This window comes from Rhopilema esculentum, unplaced genomic scaffold, assembly GCF_057945365.1.
Source record: "Rhopilema esculentum isolate cy_ngs unplaced genomic scaffold, ASM5794536v1 HiC_scaffold_36, whole genome shotgun sequence".
In the NCBI taxonomy this organism is placed as follows: domain Eukaryota; kingdom Metazoa; phylum Cnidaria; class Scyphozoa; order Rhizostomeae; family Rhizostomatidae; genus Rhopilema; species Rhopilema esculentum.
Window position 1 is genome coordinate 2,829,569 of NW_028300847.1, and position 14,692 is coordinate 2,844,260.

General features: G+C 36.5%; 1 protein-coding gene across 1 annotated transcript; it reads right to left on the minus strand.

The window, feature by feature from the left end:
- Positions 1-303: 303 nt before the first annotated feature.
- Positions 304-13,122, minus strand: LOC135688186 (uncharacterized). Its single transcript, XM_089115793.1, has 5 exons — positions 12,731-13,122; positions 10,292-10,366; positions 4,631-4,720; positions 3,678-4,077; positions 304-3,072 (listed from the first exon to the last, which is right to left on the minus strand). Exons 1-5 carry the CDS (start codon positions 13,058-13,060, stop codon positions 2,252-2,254), a joined length of 1,716 nt encoding a protein of 571 aa, XP_088971919.1. The 5' UTR covers positions 13,061-13,122; the 3' UTR covers positions 304-2,251.
- Between the last annotated feature and the right edge of the window lie 1,570 nt (positions 13,123-14,692).

A 14,692-nucleotide genomic window follows, 5' to 3' on the forward strand; every position in this document is an offset into this window, starting at 1 on the left:
CCAGAATAACAGTAATCTGTTAGAAAGCTTCAAATCTTTCATTGGCCAAATCGCGCCCAATTTCGGACATATCTAACTGAGTTGCATATAGAGAGGTATTTTATGCCGTTCTTTCGGATGACGTGGAAATTCTAAAGAAATTCTAGTAAAAATTTCTGAGTACGCCACACTTCGGTACTATAATGATGCTTAGCGCAGTCACAGTGTCATATTCTATTTTTTGGTTTTATGCCCTTCGAGTAGGTCCTTCACATATGATTGACTTATGACTCAAAGCAAGACTAAAAAAGATAAAGAAGAGGATGACGAACAAAGATTTTGATTTTCCCCTGTTAAACTACGCGAGATCAGTATTTACAGTTCAGTCTATTTGTGCAACGTTACTCTATATACATTAGCAAAAAATGTGTACATTAATAATCTAGAAATGCTGAAGAAAACTCAGCAGCGAATACGATTTTAGCCATTGTACACTTCAAGCTAGAAGTTAACGAATAATCCTCTCTAGCAGTATGAATTAAAACATCTATATGGCAGACAAACGAGGAGCCAAAATAACTGCCTATTTGGGGATTATGTCCGAAGCTTAGAGGTTACCGTAAATCCTCGAATTAGCCCCCTGGGGGCTTATTTATTTTTGATATTTTTCGATGGGGGCTTATTCGAGGGGGGGGCTTGTACGAGGGGGGGGGGGGCTTATAGAATTATTGTTGACATTAAGAAGACATTATTCAAAGACCTCGTTCATCTTGGGGCAGAAGGTGTCCGTTATTACAATATTCCTGTTGTGGTATCAACCTCTTCAGGCCATTGCCAGAGCCAACTTGATATCTGAATTAGAGAATTAACAACCTACAATGATGCCGCCCCAAGATCAAAAAGGTCTAATACTCATGAAGAGGACGTGTGCTTCTAATTTGACTAAAAAGGGAGGGACGAATGCCTCTATATCAACATCCATGCCTTGAATAAATTATGCGAAAACCAAAGCGTCAGTAATGTAATTTCGTACTAAGTCAACAACTTGAAGGCTCAAAAGTAGAGGTATCGTCCAAATGGCCTGAGATAGGGAAAGATTTATAAGGGAGAGTGGAATTCGGTTGTGACACCCTGCTTGATAATTGTAAAGCGATTTGAATGAACGATCTGACGTGTGTTACAAATCTAAAACTCACCGCGAATAGAGGTCAAATAAAGAGGCAATCTCTTTATTTTCAACCGGAATTTTACAGGAATTATGATACAAGCAATAACAAGAGCGAAGGCTGACGATGGAAAAAAGTATTCTCTAAACACTACATAAAAATGTTGGTTCAGGTTATGATTTTCATTGTTATCGACATAAACTGTCTATAATAAATATTTAGTAGAAAACACAGGCATTTTCAAATCAAATCCATTTTATGTCTTTTTATGAAGAGAACATGTCACATTTGCCCTTTTTCCTACCCTGCTCTTAGGACATTTGGTTGCTGGTTTAAAAATATCTAAGCTAGATCGAAATCAACAGCAATTTTTTAAAAATCCCCGAAGTAAAATCGATTAAATAACTAAGAAAATTACGTTTGAAGATTATCAAACAATAATACTTAAAATACAGTTAATAGGCCAACTTTTATGCCAACATATTCCTAATTGAAGAAACAAACACTTGTTTTAAAGTCAACACATCCAAAGACGTTACGCAAATATTGCATCAGAAAATAAAGACGATAAAACGTTCTCTATTTTTTATAGTTGTTGTGACAAAAAGGGTTTGATTGCAAATCTGCGTCAAATAGTCTTGATTTTGAATACTAAGTAAATTTTAAGCGAGGAGCCTAGCTAAAACCCGGATACTTTATCTTAAAAATGCCAACTGGCAGTGAAATACAATTGCTATTCTAAAATACAGTTTGGATCAAGCAAGTGCATTTTTACCAAAAAATATACAAGCTCTTTTAAGAACATAACCTTTGCACAAGACTATCGTCTGTAATATATACAAAGAAACAATATCGCTACATTACTACCAAGCAAGCTCTTCACCAAGCAATTATGGGATAGCAAAATAAGGTTTATGGGATAAAACTTTTCAATCTCCTCCAAAAAATCGAGATTAACGGGCAGCGGAAGATTTTATGTATATATCTGAGTTACATGGCACAGCCTTCCATAGTTCAACAAAGTCCTGCGTAAATTTAATACTTTCCAATACCACAAAATCTCTGATACAAACGCTCTAGGATAAAATATAGACCCTCGATAGGCTTTAGAGAATTGAGGACCAATCAAATTCATCTTCATCGTCATCAGCCAATAAATTTGCAGTTGGCGCTGCCTGTAAGTATTGCTGTTCCGTAGTCGGGTCTTGCAGAAATTGTCTCTCGCTACTGACAGGGGAAGTCGAATAGCCACTTAATTGGCTGGTATAACTATGCGATACGGACATGACTTGAACACGATTTGGAGCGAGGTGACTAACACCGCTTGATGATGTCAACGATCCGCTACTCAAAAGGGCGTTCTGTCGCATAACCGGACTGCCGATAGGACTGTTGTTCGGACTCATATTTGGGCTTCCAGCATATGGGTTGCTAACCATAAGTCCTAGCGACATCGACCCGGATCCCAGCTGGTTTTGGAAACTATTATCACAAAGCTGAGGGCTTCGTGAAAGAGGGCTGTTGGCTGGACTTATCCTCGGGCTGACATGGGGACTCATGGCCTGAGTCATATGGGACGGGCGGTTGTTATTAGGTATTGATATCCCGCCACTATTCGAGCTTAAAGAATCCATACCGGACGAGCTGAGGCTTGCAGCAACTTTTAAGTACTGGCTGTATGAATGTTCAAGTTGATGTAGGTCAGTCGGGTTTAGCCCATCGAGACCCTGTAGCGTATCTAAAAGGCTGTAAAACTGGTTTGGGTCTAGATGCGAGAAATCACCGCTTGACAAGCTCTGCATCAGGGTGTCCATTGTCGTCATTAATTCTTCTGAAATGGTTGCGCTTGAATTCAGACTGGCTGATGAGTTACCCGAGCTACCCTTGCTGCTGTTCACACTATGATTTCCAAGATTCGGATCACCATCTGTGGATCAAAAACTATGGTCAAACACGATACACAAAATCCAAACAAAAAAGATGGGCGTTCAAAAGAGCCAATACCTGCTTACGGAAACATTAGCGCCGGGGCCTTAACAGTCCATAAACAGCAAGTCCCTGCCTAAAAGAATTGACCTAAATAAAAATACAGCTAGCCAGCAAAGATAATACTTTTTCCCTTACAAGAAACGAGGCAGCCTAACTCTTCTCAATTTATGAGATAAACTTCCGATATCTCGAGTCCCGATTGAAAATCCCCCCATTTCTCCTATATTCACTATCTCAAACAATTCCACTGGTCCCTTGGATGTTCGAGTTATCAGGAGTTTACCTTATTCATTGTTAGTCATTTCTTGGAGTATCCTGGTTTACTGCTATCTTGGGGCACGATCTTCGAATTCAAAGATGCTTTTCGACAAGAAAGCATTACATAAAGAAAGGTTTTTAAATGGGCATATAAGAAATCAGCTAGCCTCATTATGAAAACATTTCTTGCATATAAGAAACTAGAAAGCTTAATATGAGAATCTGAGTTTCTTTTAGGGTGGGACTTAATGTAATTTTTACAGGCAAATATCAAAGAAGTCTCACCATTCAACATAACATCCTTTCGAGAACCAAGCTGATTGCCATTTACGGTGCCACCACTGAGGGAGCTTTGGAAGACCGATTTGTATAAACTGCGGAAAGAGGCACTGAGGTCATCAAGATTAAGGGTATCTGCTATTCCTTTCGACTCCAGCTGCAAGTTGCCATTATTGTTTCTGTCCTGTGCATCCGTAGTGTTGCTGACAGTTATCGACGGCAAAGGTGAGTGGCCTGGTTCAAAACTAGACGATGAAGTGCTGCTATCACAAGACCTATTTAGGCCATGATGCTTCATGCGGGAAGCGAAATCAGGGGAAGTGGCAGATGGAGATACCATTGGAGGAATCGGCGACCCAGCCGATGGGGAGTATTGACTATTCTCATCTCTGTATGGCGAAGATTGCTGAAACAAAAAGCAAAAATATCAACTTATGTTCGATCCTCGGTTCTTATGAGACACTAAAAGTATAAGAGCTGAGGCCCATTTCAAACAATAGCGGATTGATCTTCCATTAGGTTTTCAGACACAATTCGAAACAAAAAACAAATATGTTCCCAGGAAATTTACAGTGGTCCAATCCATTTTAAAACCCCTTGTTGAGTTGAGCGAAGATTCCACCGCAGAATGATAAGACGCGGACAAGGTACTTGCCGCACAACTTCTTTGTAGCATGAATGGAAGGTCAATCCTGTATCCATACTAATAAACAAAAATGAATTCCGGATCGCGAGAATCAAGTCTTTTTATTGCGAATCAAAAGCAGTTTACAGTAGTGCTGCCATTTTCAAGTCGGATAGGGGTTTTTCACATTACGTCAGGGGTGTCCGGTGTGAGACGCCCCACAACTCGGGGCAAAATCAATCATTTTAGATAAAGTCTAAAACACGATACCTTAGGTTTTGGAGATCGAAGAAAATTTCTATAGAGCTCTTTGGAAATCAGGAAATTCACAAACCCTTTCTCTTTCATCTCGTCGCCTGTTTCTTGACTGTCTGAATGGCGTTGGGTCCTCTTGTGGATTCTGTTCAATTGCCCAGTAAGAGCCCTTGAAAAAAAGTGAATTTAAATTAATCATTTTCGCATTAGAGATGGTGTTGGAAGGACGATTTAGGCTGTAGTTCCAGAGGTCAAAAGTAGTTCAAATAGCTTGTTTTGCACCGAATTGGAATTGGTTGAATTGTTAAAAACAGGGGAACTAAAGACAGAAGGTGTTGTATTGGAATGTTATGGAGATGCACTTAAGTTAGCGAGTAGAGGAAAACTTATACGAAGAACACAGTATGATGCAAGACAAAATAAACTCACTTACAACAAGTCTTATTTTAACGTTAAAAAACGCTGTAGGATGCCAATGACCTCGAAACTCAAACGAATATCAGGGAGTGTCTGTCTTTGAAGATGAATAAAAAAGAGAATTTTTTCGGGTTTAATTTTGAACACCCACAAGACATCGGAACAGACTGGTTAACAGAAGAATGAATGCTTTAACACACAGCAATTGATTTGACATGGTGGATCTGTCTGGCCATAAATCCCAGAATTTTACAGGTCAAGTAAACATCATAATTTTCGGGAAGAACAGCACACAAAAGTCTACGGTGAGTGATCCACCACCCATCTTACAGTCAACGAGCATGCGCATTCAACACAAAGCTTAATGGGTATGTTCCTTGGCCGTTAGAACGGGGCTGCCTCATTCATTCGCTTGTTTATCTTCCAAACAAATAATGTATTAAATGTTTACGCGGTTTAAGGGTTACGCACATTATAGCTAAACCTGGTGCTAAAAATTCTCACGGATACGGCGATTCTTACGACCTCGCGCGGATTTGTTCTTGTTGCGCTCGCGATAACATTGCAAATTGCAACTCTGGCAGAGACAGGGCAAAATGTTGCAAACATGGATTGACTTCTTGGGTTATTACAGGAAAAGATCAATACAACTATGTAAAAAGCGACAAAATACATCAATTCAATATAAAAGGTTTAGTTTGATCTATACACGTTCTTTTTATAAGAAAGTTTTTTCAGCCCAGCTCTCAGACTTTCTTAGCTATTTCCTAATTTCAGCACTAAAACTTTCTTAACACCTTAACGTAAAATTGAAAGTTTTACGTTACTAAGCATGAGCAGTGATGGGGAAGATGAAATACTATAAACATGCAATATTTCTCAAAAACCCTCAGCGTCATACTGTATTCGTCGTTTCCTGTTCAGCACATTACTGTATTGTTGAAATACTTCACTCTTACACGACAATTTCCTTTGAAACTTTGAATATCTGAATTGTTCAACTTTCTTAGGTTTCAAAGATCCAGGCCTGAACTTTCTTAACATTTTGAAGAACCGAGCACAACTTTCCTATAAAATACTTTCAAAGAGATCTGCCTCGCTGACGTTCAGTGTGGGTTAGTTTTGAATTACGTGGCAAGGAAACATATCGGTTTATGACATATTAATTTTGGTGCGTGGGAAATCGGACACTTTGTAATAGTCGATTGAAAACCAAACTCAGAAAATAAAACTGATGCTCTTTTATGGGATTACTATTTTTGTTGTAGCATTGTAGTCTGTGTAGCTGTTTCTGAATTCCAAAATTACCAAGCTGTGTTTTGTTCTTCCACTGTGATCAAATTGAGACTCTACTTCAATCTCTTTTTTAGATTGCTCGCTTTATAGCTAAGAGATTTAAAAAAGTGAAGACTATTTTTCTTTTATAGAAAAGACAGGCCTTACAAATGCTTGCTTTTAAGAAACAAAGGTTTATAGCCAACACTAGAAAAACTAAGGGCATATTTTTTGGGCTTTAGGCTTTGAAAACAGCCCGAGTCTGAACCTTTCTCGGGGTCCCCGATGATTTCAACCCTTGAGGCGATGTGCCCTAAAATGATGTTCAGGCTTGACACGCCCTTCCATTAAGCATGACATGCCTTTTCGTCGGGCATTGAAGCTTCATACCCTCCTAATGAAAACAGTGAAGTTTCGCCCCTGCCATCTTTGTGTCATTAAAATGAGGTAGAGTCTGCTACAAAAGAGGAGATGAGGGAAGGGGGGTAACGATCAAGCACGGGGCTGAATGTTGACTAATCCTATAAAGCTGATGCTGGGGGGAGAAGAAAATTTTCAGGACATTAGGAAAGAATCAAGGTGTGAATGAAAATTTTTACCAAAATATCAGAGAAAATAATGTAACAAACGCAAAAAATGCGCTTGTTTTGTACTTTTCTTTGAGGGAGGGGGGGGGGATGGGTTCATGATCTGTTTGATTGATAACGACTCTCTGATTACAACTGACTATACTGTTTCCACTGCTATGGACATTTACTGGCCCTTTTTCAATGGGCCTTTTCTTGACAAAATACAAACACAAGCAGCATAATTGCTTAAAAGATTGATTGCCAGTTTACAGCGACCGAGCACAAAGTGAAATGGAGATTTACCACGAAGAGGATATAATAATAGATTGCAATCTAAGTGAAAAGTTAACGACAGGACTTGAAAATAGTTCAATTTTGATGCAAAATTTTTGGCCATTAATTGAACATGCCAATAGTCGAAAGTCTGGTTACATGGCAATATGCATGTCAATAAGGTTAGACAAAAACACATAGGACAGTGTAACGAAGAATGAAAATAACCTTGTTTTGGTTCCGTTTCAAATTTAACAACGCTGCTTTAACAACGGTCTTTCTTTTCAATAGATCGTTACATCCTTACATGAAAACATCCTCTCTTGCATATTTACAAATTGAACGAATGGTTTAGCTTCAAATCCGAAAAAGGGAAACTTCCAAATTAAAATTTTCACTCAAAACAGAAATTTTCGAAAAATGAAATAATTAAACTTCCAAAAATACACGAGTTCTTTATTAAAGATATTCAAAATCTTGCAATGAGTAATAATACGAAAGATATTCAGGAACAAAGCAATACGACGACGAGAATCCAATGTAACGAGATAAAATTTTCAAAATAAATTAATTTATTTTAAACTGGCAAATTAATTAATTTAATTTATTTTGAAAATTTTATCTCGTTACAATTCTCGTCGTCGTATTGCTTTGTTCCTGAATATCTTTCGTACTATTACTCATTGCAAGATTCACAGAATCCGGCGGACAGCCTATCCTGCGGTTCTTCCTTCTTACACATTCCTTATTAAACTTGGTTGGTTTAAATGGAAAATATCAATTGAACAAATAAAAAACAAGGAAATTAAAAAGAAAGATAAAATAAGCTAAAATTGTGTGGCATAGAGATAAACCAAAACAACCCCGAGTAGAAAGTAATCCCTTAATCACCCAATCACTGTGAACATTTAAACAATGCCTAATAGAGAAAATGATACTTTCCCATGACACCGAATCAAAATTGCTGATGAAGCAAGACGCCCACATGTGGTGTGGAACGTCTGCGTAATTGAGAAGTGAATATACAATGGAATGTAAAAACCTCAAGAATGAAAAACGCCGGACGACAACTTGAAACGAGGGAATGGTGCGCAAGATTACTTTGCGGTGAAGCTCAACCTGCGCGTATAGAAAATCGCGGTTTTTCAAAGCAGGGCATTATTCCGCGCAGAATAGGTCATTGACAGCTAATGCAGCGCTTCTAAAAGGATAAAAAAAATCTTTGGACAATAGAACAATTTGCACGACCTGTGCTCGCACAGCTATCACCTGGCCATTAACCACTTCTGGCGCGTACTTATCAAGGCGTTATTAGGCAAAATATTTCATTCTCAAAGAAATTGCTTCTGAATACGTTATCCTCTATAAGGTCAATTTCGTCAAAAAATTGTCTTTCAATAGAAATTTCAAATAATCGCTCAGAAAAAAACTTGTAATGCTATTAACAAAACGTTCTCACAATTAACAGGTTTGATAATGAAAAAAAATGTTTGAAAAGCTATATGCTTTGCAACTCAGATATACCACGGATCTATACAAGTTTTTCTTGTATCATAATATGCCAGTGTTTTGAATGGTGAAAAATCAAGGTTTTAAGCCAATGAGTTGCAACAGTTTTTTTATTGAAGCTTAGATCTACTAGAATGCATCACAGAGAATTTTGAATTACAGGAAGATGGTAGAAGGGCTGTTGCCTTTCTAAAACATGCCACAATACCTCAGAAAAGTATCAAATGAAATAAGGAGCATAAAATCAACAAAAAAGTGTTTTAATACATCTCAGTTAGGTATATATGCTTAAAAAATAGCATGACAAAGAGGGAATCACATAGTAAATGAGTTGGTTAAAAACTTGGTGACGAGAAATGCATGAATGTTGCTAAACCCATACAAAATTTCTAGCTCTTTGAGGATACTTTTTAAACTGGGGGTCTGTTGTGTCTGAACCTTGTAACAGTTTAAGTGGCACGTGTACTGCTTAACACTCACATTACCGAAATGTACTTTGCATTTGAATAAATTGGCATTTAAACGCTCTGCAAATCTTTTGACAAGTGGGTTTCCATTGAGGCAGTTTCTGCAGGGACACACATTAATCAATGTTTTCAGCAAAATTAGCAAAAAATGACTTATGAGAAGAATTTTTCAGCATTACAAGGATCATTATAATCAAAATCTAAGGGCAAGCCCCTGAGAACCAACAAGTAATTTATTATATAATGTTGTAAAGTAATGAACAGTAGAGGAGAATTTACAAAGTAGCAAGACCATACCAAGATTTTTCACAACATAAAAAACAGAGAATTCACCTAACAACACCTTGTCAATAGTGAAGGATACAAGAAACCACAATTCATAAAATTTGGAAGTTGTGTTCAGTTTTCATTGGGTATATATGTGCATTTCATAAAAAGGGGTTTTTAGTTGAACACAGCCCTTGTTTTATTCAAAAATTAGAGTACAATTGATTTATTTATAGCTCTCTCATCAAAACAAAAAATATCACTATTTCCAAATTTGATACCAAGAAATAACATAATGATTATGAATGTCATTTTTCAATATCCAAAAAAACCAGCTTGGAATAATGAATTTTTACCCACAAGAAATATGAGATTGGCAAAAGGTTGACCCTGAAACATCTGATTAATCCTGTATGTCTTCAATGCCACCTAATAATAGCAGGAATGCATGAGCTTAGGAAAAATGACAAAAAACTGCTTAAATTGAGCAGCTTCAGGAAAGGAATCAGTCTCAACCTTTTTTCGAAACATTCCTATTTAGAAGCCCTAAAGACAATATTCTATCCCTAAAACAGATGGTGCTAACAAGTGACTAAGGTCAGAAAATGCTTGAAATAGCTAAGGTTAATGTATTTTACCCAATACAAAATGTATATGCATGTTCATTTAAAATCAAGTGGACAGAAACATAATACTTGTCTAGGATATTTTTAGTTGCTAAATATTTAACTGTCTTAAATTAGGAAGATTGTACTATACTATATAAAGTATTAGGTTTTTGCTTTTCGTGCAATTTGAAACTAAGAAGCTAGTTTACTTTTAAATATTGTTCAATTATATATTAGAAATAGACTGTATACAGAGGTAATTCAACAAGAAAACCAAAACTGCCCTTGAAACAAAGGAAAAGTGAAAATCAATTCTACAAAAATTGTGTCACTGACACAAAACAGCAACACTTACTTTTCCTGGGTCATCTTTACTTCTGGCAACTTTTACAAAGCATTTGTTTAATGAAAGGTTGTGTCGGATTGAATTCTAGAGAAAAGGAATGCGAAAAACACACATTAAAAGGCCAGAGTAGACATAACTATGGTCTTTGAATCATGGTAGCTGATATTGGAATGAAAAATGATGTTTGATTGAATTCAAGCCAAAAAGCATGTTAAAAATACACAAATGAGTGACAAAGCAGAGATAAAATAACTGATCAAATATATTTCAATCATTTTGAAACAGAGCATATGTGGACATAAAACCTCAAGACCTCTAATTCAGAACCTAAGAAAAATTATATTTTCCTACATTTGGAGCAAAATAGGGACTACACTTGTTTTTTTGCCATATTGCCTCAAATAAACACACACAAGACAGTATAAAATATCCAATTGCTTGCTGGGTTCTTTGTAAAAACTTTATAAAATGCAACTTTTCTTGCATGATTCTGTGAAACATACAAGGTGCATGGTCTAGACCAAGCTGGCAAGTTTTCTAAGAATATTGTAGTTCCCTTTTCCCCTTATAATAACAAGTTGTAAGGCACATAATTTTCATGACCCTTTAAAGTCATTATGGTTCCATGTTATAATGCTGGTATAAATAAATTCAATTAGTAATTGTCAGAAATCTTTTTAAATAACCTTATAGTTCTTAAGAAGAAAACCACATAGACAGGCCAAACCAGGCTTTGCTTAAATAGGATTACACAGTGTGATCCTGGATGTATTCAGGAACTTAATTGGTAACATTTAAAGGGAAAAATAGCTTAGTGTTCTTCCCATGAGCTGGTAATACACATAAGCATTAATCAAGCAAATATAATAAATAATCTAACCTTAGAAAATTATAAAAAATTGTAATTTTACTTATGATTGTCCATTAAAACCTATATCTAAGACCTATAGGTGAATCAATCAATTGAGATCATTAAAAAGGTTATGGACTATTTTACAAGCATAAAGGAACCCATAATTGATTCTCTGAGAAATCTCAAAGCCCAGCAGGCCCAATGTCTACAAGAATTATAATTTGAGAAGACTTCCCGACAAACATGCCATTGTAAGTATCTAAAACTATCTAAAATAAGAAGTCCTAGCTTCACACAAAATTATTCAAAACTACATCATCGTGGGCAGACATAGGTCTTTCACATTTCAAACAATTATTTCATTAACTGACTTCTTCATGATACATATTTAAGGGCAGATTGACACATAAAATTTTGATTTCTTTCTTGCTTGCATGCTTGCATCCTATGTTCTTGACTCTTTTAATAATTAAATTATCCTTTGGTCCCCAAAATAATCCTACTCTTTTTATCCTACTTTATCTTTTTATCAGATCTTTCACAGCTGGTTTAATCTAAAAATTTCTCAATTAAACCTTAAACATATTGAGTATCTACATTAGACATAAACAAACATGCTTATCACCTTATATTATATCTACTTCTTAAAATTTTCTTCAAAATATTGTAACCATTAAAAGTAGTCAAACAACTTTAAAAGTAGTCAAACAACTAGGTAAGTTTAATTTGTTTTAGAGGGAAAAAGCTGTAAAAATGTCATGGTAATATATCAATCTTTAACTAGATAATAAAATAGAAGATAGGCTAGAAATGAGACATGCTCTCTGTTACAAAGAACATGACTCATTTCTAGCCTATCTTCTATTTTATTATATCTATTGCTCTGTGCTTTTGCACATCGAGCACTAGCACGTCAGAATAGACAACGCAATCTGGAATATCAATCTTTAACTATATATGCTTTTCGGAAATATTGTTTTTAAATCATCAAACATGGAACTATATCAAAGTTTCCATTAATGTTTCGTGGCAATATTTAAGGATACTCGCTGGATTTCGGGCTCGCAAACAATAATTAGCATTGAATGTTTAGATAACACATTTCCTTTTGTTTTTGATAAAGCAAAATTTACTCCTGTACACAGGCTAAAAAGAAAGGTTCATGAAACTCTCTTATAAAAAGGACATCGCTGTATAAATTTTGTAGTTATTTAACTAGGAAGGTATTTCAATAGAAGAATACCAAGCAAGTAAACGAGAGAGAAGCTATATTGAGAAATCAAAGAATTGAGCGTGAAATTGCCGCGCGTCGTGGTAACTATGGACAAGCACATCTTTAATGTCATATTTGGGAAGGAGAAAATTATGATAGATTAAGGAACAATTCACATTGAAAATAATACATGAATTATCGCAGGATATTTTAAAACAATCACCGCTAACGTTTGGAGGAAATAAATCAGTTCCTGGAGTCAGAAACTTTAGGAAATCAGGTCTATACCCGGGAGGTGTATGACTTTCTATTCTATGCCGTGCAAGCATCAGAGGGTTTCCAAACACAAATCTCAGCGCAATTATGGGTTGAAAAGACTTACTTTCCATCCATTGCCGGCTTCCCTATAGTACGGGAAATTTTCGCATATCCAGTTGTAGATTTCATTGAGAGTCATTTTCTTCTTAACAGTACTGTTGATAGCAAATGTAATTAAATTTGCGTACGAATACGGAGGCTTGTTCTTGCCCTGATGCAGCTTAGCTTGTTGTTCGTCTAGAGTGGCCGTTGTATCCAGTGCAGAGCCAGGAACCTGTCTCAAAGCAAATCTCGGCTTTAAGCTATCGTCAGCTGATGGACTAGCTATGGGGCCACCAACACCAAGCTGGGGAAGCCAGTCCATCGCTGTTAAGCTCGAATTCAAGTCAGCCATTTTCGTGTTCCCGCATTCGACCGTTCTCAACACGTAACAGTCAGTCTACCGGTTAATAACCGCTGCGACGGCGCCCATTAAAATAAGCACAAAGAAAGTATTTCGCATTCTTCCAAAAAATTATTTCCTGCATTACATTTTAAAAAGCTTTATATGTTAAAAGCTTTGATTGCGGTTTGAATGTAGACGATGACATTCTTACTGCTTGTTGTGGACAAAACTGACATGAATAGTGATAGCTATAATAATTACAATATTAAACCTCAATATTAGTTAAAAGTTCAATGCAGGTCATGGTGCCATAAATACACTCTCTAGAACGAACCTATCAATACAAAAGTAATCGATACACTTACACTACACTTTTGAAGAGCTGCAACTCTCCCAGATCATATTTCTCTTACGCCTCTCTCCCCACCGAGGACTCCTGTAACGGGGAGCAGCGGGAGTAGTGGCCCACTTAACCCGCGTGAAACTTAGAAATTTTCTTCATTATACTGTTATTTTTCCCTTTCCTTAGCGCTTTGCCATCTTGCGCTCAGGGGCGGACTAGAATGGTAGTCATTCTTAGTCGTAAGCAAAATGCTCGCCCACCGCACACGTGAAGCAAAGTTACACGAATGACAAAAAACATTTATCATGTTGAATATTTGGCTTTCGGTCAGAATGTGATTCTAGATTAAATAACATATTTATGGCTCGGTTAGATTTCATTTAGAATATTATACCTTAAACATTTTTTAACATTGTACCATATATTCATTTTCTACTTATTCTTCATAGATAGTTGGCATTAATTAGCTTCTTTATAGCCTGCTTAGATCTAGTACGTCAATTGTAAACATGGGCTCCGACAAAGGTTTAAAAGTGGGGGAGGGGGGCAAGGAAAAATTTAACACCCATAACAAAGGATTTTGAAAAAAACTCTATTTTTTGCGAAAAAGTGGGGGGCCAAGGCCCCCCGTCCCCCCTTCGTCGGAGGCCGTTATTTTTTTACCAAATAACTTGTTACTTGTTATAATTGAAATACAAAATAAACATCATTTCCGTCGTAAATATGCGCACCATGATTATCGAAATTTGAAGCAGTTCAATCCTATTCATTGTACAATATAAATAATCGCAGGCCTAGCATACATCCCTGTCTTAGCCCTGTCTGGTGTAAAAACTACTTTGTTACCACCTGTAATTTTCTAACACAGCACACGTGCATTTGCAATCATTGCTCTTCAGCACATTATGCATAATGCATCTACAAAATATACATGTCAGTTGCCTTCCGAAAATCTATTTAGTGTACAGTTTTGATGACGCTACAGCAAAACGCCAAATCATACTCATAATACAGGATAATTGCTCGTCTGCAAGTATTTTAGTAAACAGATCTTTTCTCACAAACTTCACTGTTTTTTGTCACTTAATCATATCAGTCGATAATTCTTAATTTCTTCGAAAACTTTTTATATGTTCGTTAAAGCCGATGTTTATCTGTAGTTTGATCTGGCAATTCTGCAACAATCTTTAAATGTTGAGAGTATTTCTCCTACGCTCCACAGTTCGGGTAATCAAACTGAACTCAAAGTGTTGTTATGATTCTGATTGATGCAGCATCAGTAATAGACCATACGTGTA